Genomic DNA, 26,615 nt, shown 5'->3' with positions numbered 1-26,615 from the left:
CCCCCAAACAGCTTGCAGATATCCTTATAGAAATTTAGGAATGTGTCAATTCTTACGATAACCTGAAAAGAAACACTCATTTTAATTTGCTGAGTATGCCTTTTGTGGAAAAACAATGTGTGAAAATTACCACTTGTCACTAGTGGTGGGATTATAGGTCTCCACTGGGGAGAGTGAACGTGGGGAGGTGTGTGGGAATGTCTTATAATAACAATATAATAATGCTAAGAAACATTTTATAAACCTGTTCTGTCCCCACCAGGCTGAAAGGAGAATCATGACAGCCGAGAAGGCGATACCTGTCATTAATGGCAAACCTGAAGACGCTTTGGATGCCGAGGCTTCCAGCGCCAATCTGGTTCACACCAATGACAAGAAGATGAAGGAGAGGGGTCACTGGAACAACAAGGTGGAATTTGTGCTATCGGTGGCCGGGGAAATCATCGGTCTTGGGAACGTTTGGCGCTTTCCATATCTTTGCTACAAGAATGGAGGAGGTAAGAAGGACCTGCCAGGGCAATGCTGGGAGTGGGAAAATTGCCGTACGGACACCTGAAACCTGGGTCAGATCATAGGGCTAGCCTCCAACTGTCCACTAATGGGTCCTGAACTTCTGTATTGGGGCGTTAAAGTTTTATTTAAAGTAACGTACACATGGATTACACCCTTACATGAAATAAATACACTAAACAGATTACGGTTACATTACCTAAATATGTTGTGTTTATTACAAATAAATAATAATGATTTATTACCATTAAATAATTCTATTTTATTAAAAATACTTTTATTTTTGTATTTGTTATTATACACAGGTGCGTCCACGCATAGAATCGGCCATTCAGTCTATAGCATTTTTACATATTTTTTTAGCGGGCTGACATATTTTAAATGTAAAGGGGACCCTGGGAATTTGGTGCAGTTCCACTGTTTATTAACAGAGAAACAGCACAAGTGAGATTTGGGAAAGCGAGCAGCGGTATCTGTTATTGTAATCATTAAGCGTAAAGACATGATGTCAGAGTGTTCTACAATCTGCCGGGGCTTGGAACTTCCTGTTTCTTTCGTTTGCTTCCTGTGACATCATTGTAGTAAGATCTCTGCGGGTTCAGTTTATACCGCGATGATAACGTAGTTCACTTTTATATAAGCATAGTGGCCAAATTCTTACGATATGAAATAAATGACATAAATTATTTAAAGTTGCCTTGAAAACATTCCTGTTAGCGGAAGCTTTTTTTTTTAATGAACCCTTTCTGAATTCTGTTGATTTTGGAGATATGCTTTTGCTGACAGGAGATAACGTGCGGCGCGGTTACCGGCAGCGAGCTGTTCTCCTATAGAAGTTCTTGGCGGCTGTGTGGGTGTGACAGGGGGTGGGACTCCTGGATTAAGAGCTGGTTTTCGATTGGTCTGTAGACCGGCAAATGACTGTAGCGGAAAACCTCGTTATTTCCAGGAACAACTGCAGCTTTGTTGTGAATTTCTGTAATGTTTGTGATAAAGGTTACGTTTGTGCTGTCAGTGGATTATTCTCTGAAAATATGACTTGTAAATATAAAGTTGATGGTGCTTGAAATCAAATTCAAAATGTCTGTCAATGAAGCAAGAAGATGAAAATGGAAAAAAGAAAATTGTATTCATTTCTGGTTGTTCTTCTGAGTCTTATCAATGAAGACATTAAATATTTTACTGTTAATTGAAGGAAATACGTGAATTTTCTGATAGGAGTTCCTGTGAGGTGCTACGTTTGGACTTTTCATGTGCAACCAAACAATAAAAGTCTACCTTTGAGGAGAGGGGCTCTGTAATGAAATGACGCATTTCCCCTAAAAAACCTTTTTAATATGTTCTTTATAAAAACAAATCTAGTCACGATTCAGCTCTTATGTTTTCAGACGGCACTTTGAGGGTCGGCTATTTGCCCTCTTGTGACATGGAGTATTTCTGTAAATTACCTTACGATGGCAGGTAATGGATTTTAACAAAGGAAGGTGGATTAGGTTTTTTTGTATACAGCGGGGGGGTCTATGATAAGTTTCATACATCGATAATCAATTAGCGCTGATCCCAACCTGGATAGTTTTAAAGCCACAAGAACTATAGGGCACATTCACAGGACAGCGAGCTGCAGATAATTGCGGTGGGAGTTTTATTTTGCTTAATTAATTGTGCAACATGAATGACCAACCTATCCCTTGTTGCTAAATCTCACCTAAACCATTGCAGCCATAACTCGGTTGTTTCTTGGTTTATTCGAGTTGGCTTTAATCTTACAGATAATGCGGACGTTGCTTGGCTCATAGCCGTGCAGCAGTTCCTCTACATCTTGTCTTAAACATGAATATCAGAAAAACAAATTAAGTTGTCAGCGTTAGTATGAGAAGCGCTGTTTGTGTGAGTTGCTGCTGATGGGTTTATTGCTCGGAACACGGTGATTTAGCATGATACAAGAAAAGAGAGGGCAGGAGGGGCCGGCGAGGGAGAAGCTGCGGGAGATGGAGGATTCTGGTTCTACTCAGTCTCCATCATAACCTGCTGCTTTTAACTGGATAGGAATAAACGAGAGACTGGAAGGAAGCCCTGAGGTACAGCGTTAAAAAGACACAAGGGGGCCGTTCTCAAAAATAACAAAATTCTTTCCGCGGTCTGTCCATTACGGCAATTTTCTTGGACATAACCCCATATGACTCCCACGGGGCTCTGCTCCTTCTATCACTGCGATCCAAAGCTGTAGCCCTATCACTGATTTTATCTCCTTATTTTAACCAAATCTAACATTAGATACACAACCCCGATGCATGTGAACATCCTGAAGAAAAGCATTTAATCACGGAAAAATGTAATCCTGTCCATATTATTTCAGGGAATGCTGGCCTATAGCCAGGCGACAAAGCAGAGACCAATGATAGGCTGAAATAGTTTGTTGCCACCTCAGCAGAAAGCTACCCAAATATATATTTCCTATATGGTGTTCAAATCTTTTCAAAAACACAATCTGTGTCGTTAAGAAGGATTTCCTCCCCCCTTTTTGAGGCACAATTGGAAATTGCTTCAAATCATTTTTGGGGGGATTTTTCTTTTGGATCAATATCAAATTATAACTCGATGGACTTGTGTGTTTTTTCAGCCTCAATGATGTCACTGTGATACTATGTTACACCTGCTTAACATTCTACATCATGCCGTTAATGGTTCGTCTTAGAGTAAAGGTACCATTAATGCCCATCTACAACGGCTTGCTCTGGTTTGGGGTTTTCCATTTTTTGGACATTACGATTCAGTAACAGTTTCAGGGAATGTTTTAATTAAGATAATGTCACACGGAATTACTGCGTAGAATTAGCATTCAGTCCCTGGAAAATTGCCCTGTGCCCTCTCGTTACAATAGTTCTGTGTTTGAAGAATATTTTCACTATTAGAATTCGCCCAGAAAACTGGGAATATGGGAAGGATATATTTATGACCATTAGCTGGTTATTTGTGGCGTATTATTCCCTTCACAATACGGCTCAGCGGTAGATTGTAAATTAACATCTGAAAAAGGAATCTGGAGATAACCATCTCCCAGGTAGCGGTCTCCAGCCCGGTGGGATTTGTGTGAAGATTACTGTGAAATCAGTCAATTCTTTTATTTCTGGAGAATTCCAATAATGTTTCTTTCGAAGCTCAATGAATGGTTTTTAATACACTCACCCCTGGCTGGGGCCACAGCATGGCCTAAATACATGAAATGGCTGGTGATGTCCAGCATGTAAGGGGTCCATTGAATTCAGCCGGTGTATGAATTGTATGGACCAAAAGACCTCAATGAAAAAGCCTCATGAGAAAAGTCAGATTTGGTTTAGCCAATGGAAGGACACCTGTTGAGGTACCTGGTTTCCTATCACACCAGATCAGTAATCTATCGGGAGGGTTGTTATAACAATAAACGATTGGTTGTCGGTTTTCCTCCCCAGCCATGTCCTGATATTGTCTGACTATAAAGAATATGCGCGTTTATTCCTACGGGGCTGGATTGGCTTATCTCGAAGTGTCAATAAACTCAATTTCAAGCATACCCCTGTGAAGCGTGAACATGTCAATCAAAAGCCTGATGGCTTTCAGGGCAGATAGTTCATGGTTGAGACATGGGGGATGGTTTCAATTTGTAATTTTTGAAATTTTATTCAACGCATCATATTCTAATTTAGAATAAGCTTTACTCATCACTAGTATTAAATCAGTCGGAGGACAGGGCTACAATGTGCAGCTCTACGAGACCCAATCCCTCTCTTTAGATCTCGGTATTTGCCCCAGAGCTCAGGACGCACCGTCTGGGGAAGAGACAGATTTCTCTATTCCCACTGACGATGTCATAGAAATCATGCGATGTGTCAGGAGGATGGTGTTCGGTTCCCCTAGGTGTACAACCAGGTTAAAAAAATGAAACTGTGCGCATTTCTACACATGACTATCCACGTGTCCTGTGTAGACGTTCTGCTTGTCCGTGTATCTGGCACGAAGACATACATGTGCCAGAATGATGACACCACATCATTAAATCTGCTTTAAATCCTCAAAGAACCAGTTTCACCCACATTTTCTGGCCACTTCAGTGACGTCTTCCAAAGTATCACCCCAGAGAGTTTATGGAACCAAAAGACGCAGGGGATCCAGCTATCAATAACCCCCCCTCCCATCCTAATACAAACCTCATCCACAGCCCTCCTTCCTATGTATATTCCATGTGTATTTTATATAATTTGCCATTCATGTCTGTTAACCCTTATATATCCCAGGTGCCTTCCTCATTCCATACGTCGTATTCTTCATATTTTGCGGAATACCAGTGTTTTTCCTTGAGACGGCGCTGGGGCAGTTTACTAGCGAGGGCGGCATTACCTGCTGGAGGAAAGTCTGCCCCTTGTTTGAAGGTAAAGTATCTCCTTATAATTTGTTAACAATATAACTTCTATACTTCTAGAAATGAAATAAGGGCATTTAACTCTTTTTAGGGAATGGTTAATGCCAGCAACTAGCGCTCTGTAGGATTAACACCTCTCTCTATACAATAAACTAAGGTTTAACACCGTCGGCTTCATGACTAGCACTTGGCGTCTGAATTTTAGCGCTCTTTGCCTAATGACGGGATCTTTTTCTCCAAATGACTAGCACTGTTTATCCAGGATTTAACGCCCCTCTGAAATGATTAAAGAGATTAGTTCCACTGAAATAATCAGCTTTTTTTTTACAGTTGTTTGGGGTATTTTACATTTACCTCTCGTTATTTTATGTTTATGTCCAATCCTTCTCCATCCGCGTTTTTATGACATTAGTTTAGATTTCTTCGTCTAATGAGTAACGGTTTATAAAAAGTCTTCTATGAGTGTTTAGTGTTCCTCTTTACTTCTCATTATTCCGAGCTGATCCAGAACCCGGCTCTCATTACCCGGACACGCGGGTTCTATGCTTGATAATGTATACCGGCATCACCATGGCTTTCATTAACTCTTATCATTCCAATTCTTCCCTTTAGGAATTGGATATGCCACCCAAGTCATCGAGGCACATTTAAACGTCTATTACATCATCATTTTAGCATGGGCAATTTTCTATCTATTTAACTGTTTTTCTGCTGAACTTCCTTGGGCAACATGTGGACACAAATGGAATACAGGTATATGAAATCATTTAAACATAATTCATTATTCTGGCTTCACTGCATGTCATGAACGCGGTATTAATCTTGTTTTTGTCGTTGGAGAAGATTCAGTCGTTAGGGTGTAGAAGCCTTAATGGGGAAAGGTAAAGAATGTACTTTTAAATATACTAAAAGGTCTACCCATTGTACAGTGCTGCGGAATATGATGGCGCTATATAAAACAATAAATGGTCACGGATGGAGACATTTTCTTTTAATGTCTCTCTTTTCCTGATTTCCCCACCAAATAAACGCTGCAGTAAATATGCAGTAAAATACTCTTTTCTTATAGCTGTGGAATTCCCCAGTTTACTTGCTTTTCTTGCAATTTCCAATTGGGACCTGTGATTACATCTTTTAGGCAGGAAGTAGAACCTGATTGGATCCTTTCTGTGATTCCCCACTGGTTTTTCAATGCATGAGTGTTGGAGGGAGATATCATGGGGGTCAGAAACCAGTTGGCCAATTGGTGGGGAAATCTAGTTGAGAATCTTTAATTAATAAGGAATTATTATATTATATTATAATATGGGGGGATGTAATGTAGAAGGATTACTCAGTGAGGGGCTGGAGTGTGGTACAGCGTTGGGGGGGGTGTGCTTTGGGTTGTAATGTGTCTTAAATCTCCAGCTTTACTACCAGTGATTTCACTAAAGGTTAGCAACCGTGCGAGGGCATCGGGAACCTTACAAATGTGCAGTAATTAGCTAATCACATATTCACTCCAGGGATATTTATAGCAATGAGGCTTTATGAAGATGAGCACTTTACATCTTATTATATATATATATAGATAGATAGATAGATAGATAGATAGATATAGATATAGATACACATTCCAATAAAAAGCAAGGACCTGTATATAATATTAATTATCATTAGAAAGGCTGAGCAAGTGACCTTTATATCTGGCTTTGTCAGCTAAATGTGGATTTTAAAACAAACGACACAAATCTGTATTTAGGTTAAAGTAAGGAGAATACATTTTATATCTATAAAGATCCCAAAATAACCCTCCCAACGACATTTAATGAGCGTCAGCGCCCAGAGCGCTTCTCCAGCTGTACGTAGTAAAGGGTATTATGTGATGCCTACAGAGAATCATTCATTTCATGCAGTATCGATGCTTTGGGACCTCAATGTGGAAATGCAGAAAAATTTAATTTCCTTCCATTTTAATCAATGCTTTCAATTATGGACAGGTGCTAAAAAATACAGCAAGGATCTCAATCATTTCCATGCCAAACGCACATTTCCAACATTTCAAAACATAAACAAACTCTAAATATTTGGTAGAAAGAAATGTAAACATAAAATATTTTTTCGATGTATTCATGCATTGTATCGACCTAAAGGAAAGACGAAACGAAAGCCTTTATCCTTTCATACATTCTCTCTGTCATGCAGACAAGTGCGTAGAATTTCAAAAACTCAACATGAGCAACGGAAGTCAGGCTTTCTACGCCAACGCTACCTCTCCGGTGATGGAATTCTGGGAGTGAGTAAATTTATATGTATATCACATCGAAGCAGTACAATTTATATCGTCCGTGCAAAGCCAGCAGTGATTATTTCTTGAATGATCAGTTAGTGAATCTGTAAAGTTGAAGCTGTAAATTGGGAGACGTCCAACCCAATCTGTTAGACACACAGAACGAGTGGGATTTCAGAGAGCGCTGGACCTACACAATAAAACACTATCAGGGATTAGGGCGGCGGGGTATGTGCGCTTAGTTTTGTGCTTATAAACCCCCCATGGCTGCAGTATGCTGGGGGTTCTCTGTCTTCTCGTCCATACCCATCAGGTCCTTAACTTCTCTTTGCGCGAAGAGCTCGGCCAGTTACTTTTTTCAGTTTTTGGTTTCCAGACTGAATACCCATTTCAGTTCTCTTTATTTTTGGATGATGAAGGTGATTTCATGCATTTAGACTGTATCTTCTGGTAAATATTGGCTGTAAAGCATCGTTCTCCATGTGGTCAGGTATTGTGGGATACGTTAGGGCTTTATCAGTAAATAACGATTATGTGGCTCTATGGAGCACTTTTTGTTTGGGAAGGACCTGATTTCTACCCCTCAAAATGCTTGGATAACCGTTAATATAATATATTCTTTGCAAATATTAGATCTCCTGCTTCAGTGTTTTAAATTATAATTTGTTCTGATGCTTTGATTATGGATTGTTTTTATTTATTGGTGAAGATTTGCAGATAAAGTTGCTTTGTCTTTTCAATGAAATCAGTGTTTTTATTAAACACTGTTAAGGTTATCAGAACGTCTGGGATCTGGTGTAAGACCTGCCAGGAGTTAAATAATGATCTATATTCAGGCCCCACGAGACACAGAAATGTAATCCTGTTTTACAACAAGCCCCATTGTCTCTCTCTTGGGAAGTGCTGGGTTTGGCAGTAATTAAGTATCAATTATGAAGATGAAGCTTACAGGGTAATTATTATGATTCCGTTTGGCCCTCAGAAGTAAAGACTTGTAGCTCCCTGAGAGGGTAAAGCCGGGTCCTTACAGTCCGCATACGGAAGGTCTGTATGTGTTCATTCCCTACGGCAGGAGACGTCAGTTGCCCCAGGGGCAGAATTGTTCATGTCCTGAATCCTGACCAGGAAATTAAAATGAAAAATATAGAGCCCAGAAAGACAGCAGAGGCAAATAGACGCTTATCTGTCAAAATCTGTATTTCCAACAGGATTTGTATGTTGTTTTTGCTTGCAGGAGCTCAGTGGATTATAAGGCTTAACTGCCCCATCTAGTTATATCCGTGCAATAGGAATGGGCTTTAAATATTAAGAACTCTCCTACTGCTATAGTCCCAACAACTATACAGAAATGCTAACATATTCCAACAAACATCAAATGTTCTAAAAGATCCTGTGCCATAAACCTAGCAGCGCTATAACCCTGAGATGCACAATATAAATCATATATTCTAATGTGAGCTATAAATATTGCAGGCGGGCGATGTTCTGCTGCCTTCTGAGTTAAGTGGGTCAGGTTCACTAACAAATTCACTTGCTATTTGGGGTAGAAGTTGGTGATTTGTTAAAATGGAAGGAGCAGCAGTTCCTTGCATGGAGCCAGTATTCATTTAAAGATGATATTCCCCAATCTGTGATTACACAATAATATTAAAATATTTAACAAGGACCACGATTTACGCATTATTTTCTTAAAAGATTATTTTAAAGAAAACTTTCTGTTTAGGGCCTCTTTGATTGTAGAGCAGCCCCTTTTATCAGATATAAATGGGTGCGTAGTTATTTTCCTAAATGTACCATTGTTGGGGCACCGTTAATAGTAAAGTATTAGTTCCACTTGTTTATGCATTTGTACTGCTCAGTACCGTTGAGTATTGTTGGATACTTAAACACACAGTTTAATTGTTTTTTGGGTATTTATATCCGTTGATTAATGTTTTTAAAGGCTTCCTACCAATAAAAAGCCAAACACGTCTACGCCTCTCACGTGAACTGTTTTTGCCAAACACTGAAGTCGTTTCATGGTCAGATCTTTAAATATTCACCTTCCCTTTAAGCATCTCCCGTGGTCAGATTTTTCAGTCAGTAAATGAATTTAAAGAGGAGATTGTTTTATTTTGCCTTTTAAGTCCTAAATAGTGAAAACTAATTGAATCTTTGTGCAGCGGGGAATTAGCATTTCAATGGGCCGCGCAGACAAGGATCCAGGCTGGCCTTTTCCGGGACGCGCCTTGGACTTGGTTTTTTTGTGTAAATAAAACATTATACCAAATTTCCTGTTGAATCGTAGCACAGAAGGTCTCGTTATTACCGTCTTGATATGGGAAATGTTGAGCAAAGCAAGCGAGAGTCCTTGAAATTTTTTAGAATTTAGTAATTCAATACGTGTGCAGCACATACCCCAAAACCCACGAGAGGCCACTACACGTGATATTATAACTTCTAAACCCCTCGGTAGATGTAAAACATGTCTGTTATATTGTGACAAGGTATATCTCTGCTGTGCCCCATTAAGAAGAGATGGTTCCATGGTTCCATGTGGCATCAATTCCGCTGACGTGGTTTGTGTAGGAAGAATTGAAATCATGTTGTTTTCAACAAGTTTTGAAGCCACAAATTAAGAACGCGCTTAGCGGAGCCCGTTCCCAGGGAAATGGAAGCTCTTCAAGCCTCTGGGAACAACAGACATTTCTAAAACAACCCTTACAGAATGCGAAGTAACGAGAGCACGCAGCTTTTACAATTATTTCTTTCCAGTGTTCAGCAAAAAGGTGTTCTGTGGGCTGCTTAACCAACAATAAGGGTTGCTACAAAAAATCAACTACGTTTACTCTGCTAAAGAGTAATTCTGTCCCAATGAGCTGTGCGCTTGGAGTTCTGCGGCACCGTAATGAGTGCTCACGTTCAAGTGCCAAGAAGCCCAAAATCTGACCCTTGGCTGAGGACCTCTCCAGTCTTCTTTAATCCTCATGTCTCACTGATTAGCTCTTTTCATTAATCTTAATTGGAATTGAGCCCACATCAAGCATCCTACATGAAGGCTCAGATATTGTGTTCTCTTAGAAATGACCTAATCTGTTCCAACACTGACGTGTCTCTCATGTATCCTAAACACCATTCTTTCTCTATATGTCAGGCCTCTTTCAATGTTATCTGAAAATTATAAACTCCAGGCGCCTTTCCTCTGGCGGCATAAATAAAAATTACCATCAGGTTCTTATGTTTCCGATTTATATTTTATTTCTCTAATATTTAATGTCAATTTGGTAAAAAAACACTGATGTCTACGTTACAAAAACATTCCTTGCTCTGAATGCTTGTAGTATCATCACTAAAAAGTAGAGATAGTCAAAAAGACACCATAGCCAGATATCTGGATATGATGGACCTCATTTACTGAAGTGATCTCTCTCCCTCTCGTGCCCTGTTCTGGATTTTGCCATGGGCAGTTAGAGATTAGTAATGCTGTGTGTGTTACGACCACAAAGCAAAAGAGCAGTCAATTAATATGCCAAAAACCACTCCATAGGTGAGCATTAATGTGATGGTTTCATATGCCACGTGGTACATGCTGATGGGTCCTGGCTCAGCAACCTCTGGCTTCATGTGCAGAAAAGGTAACTTAACTACTTTGTCACAGGTAGCAGATCTGGGGCTTCTTCTATTTTGTATTCTGTTACTGATTCAGTGTAATTCCCAAGTAGCCCCAGAAACATCTGAATTCTTGTCTAACTGTGTGAAGACGCTGCCATGTTCCAATGTTCTCCAGCGACGTCTTGATGCCTAACAGCCAAATAGAGCAAATGGTTTCCAGATTGTCAAAGTGCCTTGTGGCAACCGACTAGAGCTTCCATATGTTGTGGCCGAGGGATTGCCTGCCTCTTTAAGTTGATTTTTTAATAGGGAGCGTCAGGCTCTCAGGACCAAAAGCCTAGAATACGGTACAAATTCCTCACACAACCCGAAAGCGCAGAGAGAATAAGAACCTTACGTTCTAAAGTATCTGAGAAAAAGCCAGGTGCTCCGTTTATGTCTAATTAGAAAAAAGATTTTAATCACCGCATTGGGGGTTCTACAGATACACCTTCTATGAGTATTTCTCGTATACACCCGTAATGTAGACCTGATGAATATAATAACATTTTTCACTTCATACTCGACTCAGAATGACCTTCTGGGGGAAGAAATAAGGTTTTAGAACTATGTTTAGATAAAATGTGTTTCATTGGTTTGGAGACAATATTTATGGAGTCTTCCGAGTGTTCAGAATTTCATTAAGCCATAAAATATTAATAATAATTCTGCATGCTCTCCATACGCAGAACCTGTTTAATAAGACGATTTGACACAGGTTGTAAGACGTTTAATCAAGTTTCCCTCTCTGCTGAGAATGTGCATGCTGCTGTCTGATATATCTGAATACGGGACACAATGTGACAATGACATCCGAAAGTATTCAAAACCTATTCCCAATAGCCAGTGGCGTCTCCAGCTTTCATATTTAGGGGGGGCACATGGGGGCCAGGAACCAAAGTATGGGGGCCAATTATAAAACGGTACATATACACTATATATATATATATATATATATATATATATATATATATATATATATATACACACATATATACACACACACGTTAGGCAGTTATTTCTCATTCTTTAATATTAGCCCCTGCTGATGACAATATATAGAAATATTACACCCTGCTTCTGATATATATTAATATTAACCCCTGCTGCGGATATATATTGATATTAGCCCCTGCTGCGGATATATACTTATATTATACCCTGCTGCCGATATACATAAAAATTATACCCTGCTGCCGATATATATTAATATTTGACCCTGCTACCAGTATATATTAATATTAGCCCCTACTGCCAATATATATTATTAGTCCCTGCAGCCAATATATATATAAACTTAGCCCCTGCAGCCAATATATATTAATATTAGCCCCTGCTGCCGATATATATATAAATACTAGACCCTGCTGCCAATATGAATATAAATACTAGACCCTGCTGCCAATTAATATTAATATTAGCCCCTGCTGCCAATATATGTTAATATCTCCCTCTCCCTCCCAAACTATCCTAACTACCCCCTCTCCCTCCCAATCTATCCTAACTACCCCCTCTCCCTCCCAATCTATCCTAACTACCCCCTCTCCCTCCCAATCTATCCTAACTACCCCCTCTCCCTCCCAATCTATCCTATCTACCCCCTCTCTCCCTCCCAATGTATCCCTATCTACCTCTTCTCACTTCCTATCTACCTCTTTTCACTCTCTAACCCCCTCCTAACTTTCTACCCTCCCCCCCCTTTGAAGTTCACTTACCTTGGGCTTGTAGAAGTCCAGCGGCGGGATCGCGAGGTCTCTGTCTTCCTGGTTCTGCCGCAGTGTGCGCGGCTTCATTGCTGAGCGCCGGATATGACATCATATACCGGCGCTCGGCTTGAAATGCCGGCACTGCGACCAAGGCAGAGGCCTCGCGGTCGTGGAAAAGAGTGAGAGGCGCCGAACGGTCGCTGAGAACTTATTCCTCAGCGACCGCTCGGCGCCTCTCTCTCTCTCCTCCGGATCTATTAAAAAAAAAAAAAAAAAAAAAAGACGGCGTTTCAATTGGGGGGGCACACCGGGGGGCACAGCATGATTTAGGGGGGGCCATGGCCCCCTCTGGCCCCCCCCTGCCGACGCCACTGCCAATAGCCACTGTATTATTACACAGACGGAGGTCTTACGTTAGTTTACTTTACAATGAGCCCAATCCATGCTTTGAACGAGGTAAAGTTGATGCTGCACCCGTTACTTTGACGTGTATTTACTTTTATTTGGGTGTTTTCCAGGCGCAGGGTTCTCGCCATCTCCGACGGGATTGAACATATTGGGGAACTCCGCTGGGAACTGGCGCTGTGTCTTCTCGCCGCGTGGACGGTGTGCTATTTCTGTATATGGAAAGGGACAAAGTCTACGGGAAAGGTCAGACTGCAAATTCATCTAGAATGTAACTGTAGCTGTTATATAGTGTTATAAATATAAAAACGTGTCTGTATCTTACTGTGATTACTGAATAACATTTAATGTATGAATATATATATATACACTGTTATGCTATCAATAACCACTAACTATTGAGTGTAAAGTCAGAGTCCACACTCCTTGTTTTCTGCAATTAACAATATTTATTAAGAGAGGCTAAACAAATTAACAATACATATACAAATTACAATAAGTTAGTATATGCTGTTACCAAACTATCTATTCATTGATTGAATGGAAATAACAAAGAAACAGCAGGATAAGCCTGTAAACACGTGATACAATTACCACTCCCATGTGATCATCTCCACGCAGACTCAGAGAGAGAGAGAGTTGGCAGGACTTTATAAACACAATAAGTCCTCCTTCTGCTGGACGCTCCCCTGGTAACCCATCTTCTCCAGTGACCCTTAGAGACCAAGGTGATAGAAAAGGGAAAGGACATTGCACTGGGGGAGGGAGTGGACGGTGACCAAATGCCTCAACTGATTTGCCATGTGCTCTGCAGAGAAGAATCTCCATTAATGTTTGAGACCATTTTAAGGTCTTGTATAGAGAGGCTTTGCCCATTGGATCTCTGCATCAGAACACCATTTCACTTCATTGGCATACAGTTGGTTGTCAATCATGCCCTCCTTTTTACATATAGCATCCTATTAGCTTCATAAATACATGAAGAAATGTTTCCGCTCCGTCTCCACATTTTTAGTATTTTAGCGAGACATGCAGCAGTTCCTGTGCAGAGAATGCGACAGAAAAAGCGCTTCCCGTAAATGGAACTTTTAACTTAGGCCGCGACACCCCAAAGGGTAACCGTATTATTGCAAAAGATATAAAACAATTCAAACCTCAATGTAATTGATGTGAATGTTCTGATTTTAAATGGGCAACGTGATGATTGATGCTCATAACTTTTTTTTTTATATATCATTCTTGTTTTTGACTGAATCTTGGAAAGAAATGCAGATACAAGTTAATTGTTTTAAAAACAGCACTAGAAAGACTAAATTAGAATTGATTAGCATAATAATATATTAATGCAATCAGCCTGCAGAGGAATTAATGAAGGCTTCACTGGGGAAAAGCTTTACATGCCCCAGAAGAAACGTTAATATATACAAGCAGGGTAAGCAGTGCTGCTGGGTGCACATGGAGTGGGGCAGATAGTGGATGGGGCAGGGGCCGCGACATATGCAGGACCTTCTGGGGAGTTATAGAAAAGAACAGATATTTGGCTCTGTGGGAAAACCTGATTCGAGGTGACCAAAAAAGCACAGAGGTTTTTTTAAAAAAAAGACAAACTAGTCATTAAGACAAGGTTGGCATGGACTCTGGTTGGTTCTGTCTGATGCTCATTAACATTCGGGGCTTCTCGCAGCTCCTGTAGAAGCAGAAAACCCATCGCTTCCAACTGGAAAAGCCATTCTGTAGACTAGAGAACCGTTTGAGTCTAGAAGGAACTTGGTGTTTGGTTTTCCAGAGAAACCATAAAGCTGATGGCTCTTTTTTTTACCAAAGAGGGCAAAGTTTTGAAGGAATAAGGTCTGGGTCCTCATACTTGTTTCCTGTTAAAGGTCTTCTTTGATGACATGTTCAGAACAACCTGCAGCATTAGAAACGCCATTCTTAATTGTATTGAATGCCCCAACCCTTCCATGAAATAATTATCTTATCATGTAAAAATGTGCCCCATTCTTAGGAAACGCTTGTCATGTGACACAAAAGAAGGCACTGTTTGGTTAATTCCATAGAAACTTAGAAAGTTTCATAAAAATTTCTGTGTTGTTTTTTATGTTATTAAACCACCAGAGTAAAGGATAAAGTGACAGATTTATTCGGGGTTTATTTGAGTAACAAAGTTGAAAGAAAAATTCATGTTTTGTCCAAGTAAAAGCAGAAGTTATGAATCTGCTGGGAAGTTCAGTCACAAGCCCTGGCCGGGTGAACACGGCCCAGAATATTTCCAATTAAACAAAACGCCTCTACCAAGACACTCACCGAGCCCTTCATGTAACCTGCACGAAGTACGATAGCGGACTATAGACAAGCAGCCGGCGTAATAATTATAATCAACATCTGATACACCATCGTCTGCTATTTATACAACTCCGGTTTAACCAGATATCACCGTTTGCCGTGTTTATAGACTTTTAGTTAAAATTTATTTTTCTTTAGTAAGTCTCACAAAGCTAATGGATTCAATGAGGCGAAAGCACGTGGTTTGGGAAGAGAGGATATAAAGATGTGAGAATAAAGAAGTTGTAAGGGGCCAGGAAAGGAAACCAAGGAGTAATTATTATATCTTTTCAAGTGCTTTTTGTTTCAACTTGAAGTGACGGCAAATAATGGTGGCTCCATGGCACAGCTTTAGCAGTCAAACGAAGATTGATCTCTGTATTCAACAGAATAGTGTGACCGGCACATGAGGTGCATGCAGAATCCCCTCTCTTCACACGGCAATCCATAGCCTGCCCAGCATGCGCGCTCTCCGAGAGCCCGGCCCCCTGGCAATCAGCTCTCATTAGCGCCCCTTCGAGTGGTTTCATGTAACTACGCTCTAGGCAAGAGCAGTGCATGCAACCAAATCTCGGTTTTATTATTTGCTAGCTGTTGAAATCTAAATTTAAACATTTTAAGTATTTTACTAAAAACAAAAAGGACTGACAGCCGATACAGATGGACAAATTGGACGCAACAACTGAAATATATCTACAGTAATTATGGTAAAGGAAATAAAAATAAATACATCATTTAAGAATAAAAATATATTTACCTAATGTTACTGACATTTACTACGTAGTGGTAACAGAAAATGATTGCTTTGCACATCAATAACAGGCTTAGAAGGTGTGGGGTCTGGCTAAATGGTGCCCTCATTCATTGGCGTAGACATATATTTTGACCCCAGAAGCCCAAGCAAACAGTGACCAGATCTTTCCAACGTCAATCCGCTGGGTAAATTGCCAATGGAAGGAGCACAGAAAGAACACCCGGGGGAAGATGCGTCTACATTACGTGGAACTGCGTGCAAAAAAGCTCCATGAAACGATGCCGCTCACCACTGGATATTGTGCAATAGCCAAAAGATACTCTTTAAAATGACCCAATACTCAATCCCATGCTTTCTAATTGCACATTTGTTTTATTATTTCAATTATTTTTATCGTGTTCTAGATACAACTTAAAATTACTATAATTTCCTTGAAAGATAAATAAGCAGACAGATTTATATAGTAACTGTATGTTTTGTATGTATGAAAGACAGCGGTCGAAAGGATCGAGTTGAGAAACAGATTTCTAGCAGTAAGTGGCAGATGGTGCAGATGACTAAGTAAAAAGAGAAGCATTTTCTTCAGCTGATGTTCAACAAAATTATAATATAGTTTTGCTGAAAACAATAATAAAAAAACTGACATTTATAAAAAAAAAAAGCAAAATCTGCCTGTTGGATCACAGAAGAGCTGTAACGGGGAGTATTCTCGGTGCCGTTTCATTTGTAACGGGTTATACGTTAATGAGATCGCTGCGTTAATCGTATAAATTTATGGTTTGCGGTAATACTGAACGTTAACTGAACTACCTGCCTTCTCTTTAGAGCAAAGTGTAGGTGCGACATTTCCCAGCATAGACTTGTGTCTTGTAGTCTGTCCTCGATATATCTATATAGAGCGCGAGATCCTGTAATAGAACATGAACGGGTTTTGCCGTGACATGTTTCTTCATGGTGTAAATTCTTCAACTTCCATAAAAAAATCACACATTTCCTAATTACGAGTCCTGAAAAATGTCCAGTTTATGCACCCACAGGCTGCAGCTCAATTCCTGTGAGAGCCTCTTCGGGATACTTTTTCAGGATATTTTTTCGGGATATTTTTGGAATGATACTTTCGTTAGTTAGATGCTCAGTTAATGCTAGGATTATTTTTTCGGAGAGGAATGTTCAATAACATTTCATCATGCATTTGTTTAATCAGCAAGATGAGCCGATTTATTTCAGCGGAGCCTCCGGGTGAAGAAGTGAGAGTCGCAGCAACAGATCAAACTAAATGAGATGTTTCTTTGCCTGAAACGTTACCGCGGGTTCTCCGCTGCAGCCGTGCTCTGTGCTTTGTATCGTTTCACAGAGATATTGACAGAATGATATAATCCTCGCCCCACATGTTAAGACTTTTTTTGGGGGGGGGGGATGAGAATGGCCTCCGTTTGGGGGACAAGCTATCCAAATCTGAAAAAGTCCCCCCCGTGATGTGTTCTGTGGGAGTATTTTCTGCATTCTGACTGTAATTTATCATTTTTATTACAGTATTATCATGATTCTATCATTATTATATCACTTTTATTGTTGGCCTTTTCAGTGTTTTAGATAATTTGCCAGAAGTGTCTGTTTTGAGGATTAGAACTAGAAGCAGCTACAGAGTTATGTGGGTGGATTGGCCGCAGCGATGGCCAAAATCCTTAACTCTCAACTGTAAATGCAGCAAATGAACCCAGAACATGGTAAACAACTTAATTATAAAAAGCAATAAACAGCATCTTCTCCACTGGCGTCAACTCCATCCCCACTTATAGTCCGTTCCATAAGATCATTTATATTTTAGCATTAAAAAGCATAAAAACCTTGTGATTACATCATCTTCACATGAACTTCTTTAAATAGTTTTCATTTCAGACACAATGTTATTTTCACAGTACTTTCAGAAACATTTTGGTCGTTTTTATCTCAAAGCATGTTCCACGCAGACACGTAAAATGAATGAGCTGATCCGCTGTCCGGCTCTACATGTTGTCTTTAATTGTGTATAAAGCGATAATGACAGAGACCGGCAGCCACAGTGCAGTCGGCGACTCGCTACGTTGTGTTTTATCCACGTGTATTGATGTTCTCTTATTCGGTTGCAGGTGGTGTATGTCACAGCCACGTTCCCCTATGTGATGCTGATTATTCTTCTGATCCGTGGGGTCACTTTGCCCGGTGCAAGTCAAGGAATAAAATTCTACCTGTATCCCGATTTATCTCGACTGTCTGATCCCCAGGTAGGACACTGAGCTTCATTGTAAGTTTTCAAAACAGTCCTTCTTTACCCCAAATCACTAAGGAACTCGGCTCACTTATATACCAAGCCCCCATGTGTTCTATACTGGCCCACGTGTTACAACTGGCCCACATGTTCTATACTGACCCAAGTGTTATATACTGACCCATGTGTTCTATACTGGCCCACGTGTTATTTACTGACCCATGTGTTATACACTGGCCCACGTGTTATATACTGACCCATGTGTTATATAATGGCCCACGTGTTATATACTGGCCCACGTGTTATATACTGGCCCACGTGTTATATACTGACCCATGTGTTATATACTGGCCCACGTGTTATATACTGACCCATGTGTTATATACTGACCCATGTGTTATATACTGGCCCACGTGTTATATACTGGCCCACGTGTTATATACTGACCCATGTGTTATATAATGGCCCACGTGTTATATACTGGCCCACGTGTTATATACTGACCCATGTGTTATATACTGACCCACGTGTTATATACTGACCCATGTGTTATATACTGGCCCACGTGTTATATACTGACCCATGTGTTATATACTGACCCATGTGTTATATACTGGCCCACGTGTTATATACTGGCCCACGTGTTATATACTGACCCATGTGTTATATACTGGCCCACGTGTTATATACTGAGCTGCCACAAATCTTCAGTCTTCTGCCACAGATCACTTTGGACATTTTACTGCCAAGTGGAGTATTTTCTCAGAAAAATAACTGCAACTAACATCAAAACACGGCTTTTTATCACTTTCCGTTCACTGGTGTTTTATGGGATACGCTGTGCTTTATAATGGTTGTCATTTCTTTCATTCTCGTTTGATAATGTCACTTTTTCACGTTTTCTGGGATCTATCACAGAATTGGGGTTTTGCCTCCATGTCTTAGATGCATTTAATGAATTTGTAAGCGTATTATATTTGCCCAGTGAGCTCCTGGAATATTTAATAAACTAATTAAAGCGGGGGGGGTCACTGTCAGTGGAATTCTGCTCTTGTATCCTTTCTGAACTAAGAAAAGGGGGTTCGGCCAAGTATTCACAAACATGGGCACATGGTGACTAATTTAAGCAGCAAAATAAAGTTTTTGACAGAATTAGCATTTATTTTAAGAGGGTGTTATCTTTTGCACAAATTCTTTTTGATTATCCAGAGACTGCAGTTAAATGCATGTAATAGCGATATAATGAATCTAATGTATTGTGACAAATGAAGTGACTTTGTTACAGAACGTGGTCACAAATTGTCACTTTTCAGAGGCCCTGAATATCCATTTTGTAAATTCTGGGAAGAGTATGCTTTTGGAAACCTGCCATATGCATAATAAATATCTGACATTTACAGCGCCAAACACTAACCCATCAATCAAAGGGGCAGCTCCACACCGAACACAAACATGATTAATTTCCCATTAGAATGGATATTATGTTTTATATTAACTGTGTTTAAAGGACCTCATAAAACACACGCGCTGGGAACGCGTCACCCATAGGTCGGGAGGTTGGTGCAGGTTGGAATACGTTAAATCCAACATTCTTTAGATACACTTAATGAATAGAGGGGTCCTCCAAACAGCTGCTCTAAGCGTTGGTGGTCACGAGAAGCACGTTGATATGATTGATCTTAGGCTCGATATAAATATTGTATAGAGGGGAGAATATCTCCAGAAGTTTAGTAAATTAGGAAAAACGCCATAAAACGTTTACAAAGTTACAGGATTCAGGAAAAAAACAACTCCACAAAGTGCCAAATAAAGAGTTGGTCCCTTATTACCATTTTAGGGGCAGATTACACTAATCCATAACACTCTGCTGCCCACAACCGCTCACCTCATCATTCTTGCACCATCTTTTACGACTCGACACGAGGGATAAATCACCCCAGATCTTCTTCGCAATTTCATTTCTATCTATTGAGATATATGGAGTTGGTTTCGTTACACCGAAATTATTAACGATACAGCTACTGACCTCACATCAATTTATACAAAAGTAATTCACTTGTAAACTATTCAGACCCCAGAACCTGTTCTTGGGAGAGAAGTTCCCATTTCTTTCCAAAATGGGCTCAGCTCATAGAAATAAAAGGTTATCTGTATCAGGAATTTATGTATAAAGCTAGCAAAGGCCAAACTTAAACACAAGGCTGACTCCAGGACTGGGGCATTTGTGGAACATGAAGAAACTTGTGACACAAAGATCAAAGTATCTGCCCCCCCCCCGTCCCTGGCCAAAAATTATAAATAAATGTATCATATTTAGTGAATGAAATCTATTTCTATTGTGACATTATGTGATTTTTATTTTTTTATTGCTTTTTTTTGCCTTGAAACGTTGAACTGACATAATTTTAGTTAAAACCCTCATGTTTTAACCAGACATTCTGATTATTTGGTTTAGCGGCTGTAAAGTAGGAAGTTGGAAAAGATCCGTGGTTCATGTTTTATTTCTTCTAGGGAGTCGGTGAAAAGCAATTTAATTAAACATGGTGAAAGTGAACTATGAGACCAAGACTCCATAAAATGGGAAACACACAATAAAGTGGCTTTTGCATTCATAACGCTTTCCTGAATGTGATATTAAACTCCATAAAAGGCACCCCTTATACATTAAAGTTGCCTTACCCGTCTTTACTATTTAATAGTGTTAAAATTAAATTAACCCCAGCCAGGTGTTATTTCATAGACGGCACCCGTTCCTTTAAAACATATGCCCCTGTGGAGAGGCAATGTGGCATGTTACAGAATGTCAAGCGCCCCCTTGTGGACATAAAACTGATATTAAAAGTCAGCCCAACTTGGGTTTGCATCGAATTTCCCCATTTTCTCTGGCTCACTTTTTCAGTTGACCTATGATTTTCTGCTGGCTTCCAGTTCTATTAAAAAGCATGTCCGTCAAAAGATTTTGCCTTTTCCAGCAAGTGGTGAATCTTGGGGGTGTAATGAGCTGTGTGTTATTCAGTATGACAGCGCAGGAAGCGTTTAACGCACTCAGGCAAACCAACTGCAGTCTCGGTGCTCCCCGCGAGATGGAGGGAGAAACACAATAAGCTTGGAAAGGAATAACGTAAATATGTCGCCAATGCAGAGGGGGTTAACATATAGAAAAATCATATATAAAAAACCCAAAACAGAATGTAGGAAGTTGGGTCATTTCACAAAACTCCACAAAGCCAAATCCACAGTGCCATTTGCACCTTGCCAGCGGTAACGCTCCTTTGTTGGGTAGTCGTAAAAATGGAAACAATTTCTGGGTTAGAACTAAACAACTTGTTTTTTGACTTAGTGCTTTGCGTGATGCAGCAGAATCTGAATTTATATAAATTTATTGTGATTTAACAAAATATTGCTTTCCATGTGTCTTCCCAAAAAATCTGGCCATTCGTGGACCAGATACCAACTACTGATCCAGCAGAACCTAGATGTCCTTATGATACATCCAGGGCCGGCCCGACAATGGAGCCGAGTGGGGCAACCGCTCCAGGCGGCCCTTTTGAAGGGGCGGCACTTTGCCGCCCCAAGCCCCAAGCGAGTCTCCCTGTTCGGTCTCGGTGCCGGCTTGTAATGGGGGGGTTAAGGGTAGATAATAGGGACGGAGGGAGAGGAAGGGTAGATAAGGGGGGGGGGAAGCATTTTAAAATTCGCCCCAGGCGGCATTTTGCCTTGGGCCGGCCCTGGATACATCAGTAATATGGACTTAAATGGGATCATTTCTAGATGGGCCGACGGGGGTTGATCTGCCGGCAGGTTCTATTTTTCTATTAGCTGGCAGTGTTTATTGGGACTAATATTTTATGCTTTTTGTTACGGATGTCGGACTAATCTTGGACCTTCACATGAGTTTGGCCGGCATGTACTTCATTCTGTCAGTTCAGAAGGAATATTTACCCCTTGCATGTGTTTTTGTGTCCACAGGTGTGGGTAGATGCAGGCACTCAAATCTTCTTCTCGTATGCCATCTGCTTGGGCTGTCTGACTGCCTTGGGAAGTTACAATAACTACAATAATAACTGCTACAGGTATCTGATCTCTGATGGCTGAACCAACCACATCACGTATTAACCATTAAACCACGACTGTCAAACTCACTGGGTGGGGAGCCGGCTTGAATCCACAGACACCTATTTGTAAATCCGCTTAGTTCTCCATAAAATAATAAAATTCACAGTAGTTATTTCAGACATAAATACAGAAAAATACCTTTTCAGCCTGACCCTCAGCAACTCAGAACTCACAGCACTCGCAGCCACTCACAAAGCTCCCGGCATCAGACATGCACTCAACATCTGCATAAATGCTTCCATAATAACCATATTGAGAACTGTGCCATCCAGGAGAGTGGAGCCTCTGTTCTCAACAACCTCCGGCTCGTGTACATGTTGACGAACGCTACAAGCCCAAGGGAACGGCTAGAATGAGAGGCAGACGAGGAAGAGGCAGACGTAAGGGGAGAAATAAAACACAGGCATAAGTATGCATGAGGAACTAAGGCGGAGGGGTAGAGAGAGAACACGTTACAGAGAAAGACAAAATGGCTGGAGGGGAAAACAGAAAGGAACAGATCTGACAATGTCCAATTCCCACCAGTCTTTGTCCAGCTTGGACACTGAGGTGGAACAACACTTGTCCACAGGACCCTCATGTGTCCTGATCTTTTAAAGAGGTTGCCTGATTATTCTGAAGAAGGCTATGGCTTCTCCTTAGTTGAAAAACCACACAATGATGGAGGGGGGTAGACCAGAAAGGGGGGGTGTAATTTTCATTAATTTCTCATCAAATGTGAATTTACTATCTGCGTATTCTTCCACAGAGACTGTCTTCTGCTTTGCTGCTTAAACAGTGGCACCAGCTTTGTGGCTGGTTTTGCCATATTTTCAGTCCTTGGGTTTATGGCGTACGAACAAGGAGTGCCCATTGCTGAGGTCGCCGAGTCCGGTAAGTTTATCACGTGTCTCACAGCCAGGGCCGGCCGAAGACTTAACGCCGCCTGGGGCGAAGTTTAAAATGCCGCCCCTCGCCGACGCCGGGGGGGGCGGCATTATCTACCCCACCCCCACCGGTACTTACCCTTAAACAGTCCTGCGGCGAGTCTCCCTGTGCTACCACGGTGCCGGCTTGTAATGCTGAGCGCCGGAAATTCACGTCACTTCCGGCGCTCTGCATTACAAGCCGGTACCGAGACCGAACAGGTAAACTCGCCGCAGAGGAGAGAGAGAGGGGCGCCGAGCGGGTAAGTAAAGTGCCGCCCCTTCTGAAATGCCGCCTGGGGCAATTGCCCCAGTCGGCTCCATTGTAGGGCCGGCCCTGCTCACAGCATCAATAAAAAGACGCGACCACCAAACTTCAATGTAAAATCTTTAATAAAGGTTCAAGCTGCATTCAAACTGTTTGCCGCCAGGAGAGAAATTATCCTCAAATCTGACCTGAGAGGTTGGGAACCAGATACATAAAAATGCAGCTCTATAGAAAACCCTTAATTGGCAGAAAGTGATTCCCTGAAACAGACCAAGATGAAAGGTTATGGAAAAATAAGATTTATGGGCTGTTTTCACAGGAGGTGAATAATAAGTGTTTGCTGGAGTATCATTCACTTCCATCGAGTCTTTTCACAAAAACATTACCTTTCAAGTTTCCATCCAAAAAATGAACCCCTTTGTAAATCTGATTTAGTTACTAGCGATTCCAAGCGCTGCTCTTCGGGTATCTTCCTGCTCAATTGACTTTCTATATGTCTCTCTCTCTCTCTCTCTCTCTCTCTCTCTCTTGGCTTTTGTGAATTTCCTGCACTTGAACTCTTAATTTGCATCTGTCAGACAGGCTCCGATGGCGAGCAGACCACCCAGCACCCATTTCACGCTGTCATTGTTCCACCAGAGGAGCAGAATGCACAGACGACTATGAAAAGGGGTTTCAATTGGTGCTTAACATTATAGAATTTCATGGAATTAAGCAAATAGCCAGTAGGCTGGTTATGTGATTAGCAAACGTAGGGTTCTAACAGCAAACATCAATGGAGAACGTATCAATCTTAGATGTTTTGCCGAACCAAATACAATGCCAACAAAGTTTCTTTAAAAATGTATCTTTAGCTTGACCACCTCCTTAGGCTCAGGTCGGAATACCCACTGATATATATATTCTGTGGCCCTTCATAGACCATTTTAAAGTTAACGCCAATGCGTTTGGCTTTATATTTCAGGTCCAGGTCTGGCGTTCATAGCTTACCCAAAGGCTGTCACCATGATGCCGCTGGCCCCTTTGTGGGCTGCCCTGTTTTTCATGATGTTAATTTTCCTTGGGCTTGATAGTCAGGTAAGGAAGAAGTTGCTTTACAATAAACATACCGTTAACACACGCAGACCTGCGGGAACTGAGATGTTACTTTTATGTGTTCAGTTCGTGTGCGTGGAGAGCCTGGTCACCGCCGTCGTGGACATGTATCCAAACGTGTTCCGGAGAGGTTACCGCAGAGAGTTATTAATTTTAGCCCTTTCCATTGTATCCTTCTTTCTTGGGCTCATAATGCTAACAGAGGTAAGACTTTTATTCGTCATATTTTTGTGTGTATTTTCTTTTTGCTGTTTTTGTCACTTAAAGATTATTTATGTAAAATTGATTTAAAGGCAAATTATTTTATTGTATGGTTTATTTAGTGTTACAGTTCCGTAAAATACAATACGTTTGCTCTTCCAAATGTTTGTTAGGAGTTTCCATTTAGACTGGACATTAAAGTAGCCGTTTTTCTGTCTTTTAGGGCGGAATGTACGTGTTTCAGTTGTTTGACTCGTACGCTGCTAGCGGGATGTGTCTGCTCTTTGTTGCCGTGTTTGAATGCGTCTGCATAGGCTGGGTTTACGGTAAGTGCAGATTATTACATGGTTACAACTTTCATCATATTTAACTCTGTTACAATGGAATCGCATCAGCCTGAGATGCATTTGGAGTAAACGCAAGAAACAGACCCCCAGACGTAAGAAGAACATCCAACATCTGGGGTTATACCCAGAATATCGTAACGGTGGAGGCAGGGAACGCAGCAACAAGAGAAATAGTTCAGTGAAGATAGAATACGTCTCAGCGGCATCGCATTCCCTGTGTGTAAAAACCACTCAGCAGCTGCAATCAGCATTTTAGCTTCCGGTTTGAAGAGTAATTAACATCCTTTCTCGTGACTTCTAGGAAGCAATCGATTTTATGATAATATTGAAGATATGATTGGATATCGGCCATTTGTATTAATAAAATGGTGCTGGATGATCTTTACTCCTGGAATCTGCGCAGTGAGTGCACTAATATTATATTTATTAGCTGTTTTACATTGTTACATTTTTTTTCTATAGTTTTTTTCCAAAATGTTACTTGTTTATAAGAAAATAAATAAGATGTCTTCTGTTGCTTCTTCCAGAGTATCTTCATATTTTTCCTTGTTAAGTACAAACCTCTGAAGTATAATAATGTTTACACGTACCCGCCGTGGGGCTATGGCATAGGATGGATGATGGCTCTTTCCTCCATGGTCTGTATCCCTTTGTGGATTTTAATAAAAGTCTGGAAGACGGAAGGGACTTTTTTAGAGGTAAGAACGCCGTTCCTCCACCCAGCTGTATCATTTTATCTTATTTTAATAACATTTCATTTTGTGCGTTCGTTAATCCGTGAGAGAGAGGGAGGTGTGTGAACGGTTTTAACTCATATGTGGTCTCATCTTTTCATAAAAGTCTATCTGGACAAGGATTTTATGGAATGATAATTAGAGGAATTAACAGTTACTAAAAGTATTAAACATTTTGGGGCTGGTGCAGTTAAATTGTAATAATTTTTAAAGTAACATATTTGTATTCAGGGATCATAAGAGAACAAATAAAATCACGTATTGTCATGATATTTTATGCTTCCTTCCCTGAAACTTAAAAGGACAAATATTTGCATTTTCATTGAAACGATATATTGATAAATTATCAGTTAAAACTTACAAATTCCCATGTGCCAGAAACAGAAATAATATTCATAATGGGGATTTCTCAAAGAAAACGTTCTTTTTAGCCAAATAAAAGCAGATCTTTGACTGTTAAGTTATTACCAAAGCGCATCATGCGCGGCGTTTCAATTCATTGGTAGAAATAAGAATTTTTCAGTTCTGAATTTCACCCCAAAGCCCACTTTCTTTGTTACAGAGGTTGAAGACTTTGATCCAGCCCAGCCCGGAGCTGAAGATGAGGGGGAAACTGGCGGCCGACGCATGCACCAATGCCGTCAGCGTGTGTGAAACGAAGCAGGACGGGAACATCTCTGCCATCACAGAAAAAGAAACCCACTTCTGA

General features: G+C 40.7%; 1 protein-coding gene across 1 annotated transcript; it reads left to right on the top strand.

The window, feature by feature from the left end:
• Positions 1–277: 277 nt before the first annotated feature.
• LOC149277346 (sodium- and chloride-dependent GABA transporter 3-like) lies at positions 278–26,615 on the top strand. The gene is made up of 14 exons (XM_089503039.1): positions 278–497; positions 4,782–4,916; positions 5,519–5,659; positions 7,091–7,181; positions 13,030–13,162; positions 18,122–18,256; positions 22,210–22,313; positions 23,105–23,229; positions 24,494–24,606; positions 24,691–24,828; positions 25,049–25,151; positions 25,474–25,574; positions 25,700–25,870; positions 26,469–26,615. Exons 1-14 carry the CDS (start codon positions 278–280, stop codon positions 26,613–26,615), a joined length of 1,857 nt encoding a protein of 618 aa, XP_089359165.1.

This window comes from Sceloporus occidentalis, unplaced genomic scaffold (assembly GCF_023333645.1).
Source record: "Sceloporus occidentalis isolate IW3139 unplaced genomic scaffold, rSceOcc1.0.p SCAF_216, whole genome shotgun sequence".
NCBI classification, from domain to species: domain Eukaryota; kingdom Metazoa; phylum Chordata; class Lepidosauria; order Squamata; family Phrynosomatidae; genus Sceloporus; species Sceloporus occidentalis.
This window is presented reverse-complemented; position numbering and strand designations above follow the sequence as displayed.

What these genes read in the sequence shown, in the direction of transcription:
- LOC149277346 (XM_089503039.1), top strand. Translation starts at nt 278, where the DNA reads ATGACAGCCGAGAAGGCGATACCTGTCATTAATGGCAAACCTGAAGAC. An exon ending in CTCGACTGTCTGATCCCCAG is followed by an intron (nt 18,257 to 22,209) that starts GTAGGACACTGA and finishes TTGTGTCCACAG; the next exon opens with GTGTGGGTAGATGCAGGCAC. An exon ending in CTGCATAGGCTGGGTTTACG is followed by an intron (nt 25,152 to 25,473) that starts GTAAGTGCAGAT and finishes CGTGACTTCTAG; the next exon opens with GAAGCAATCGATTTTATGAT.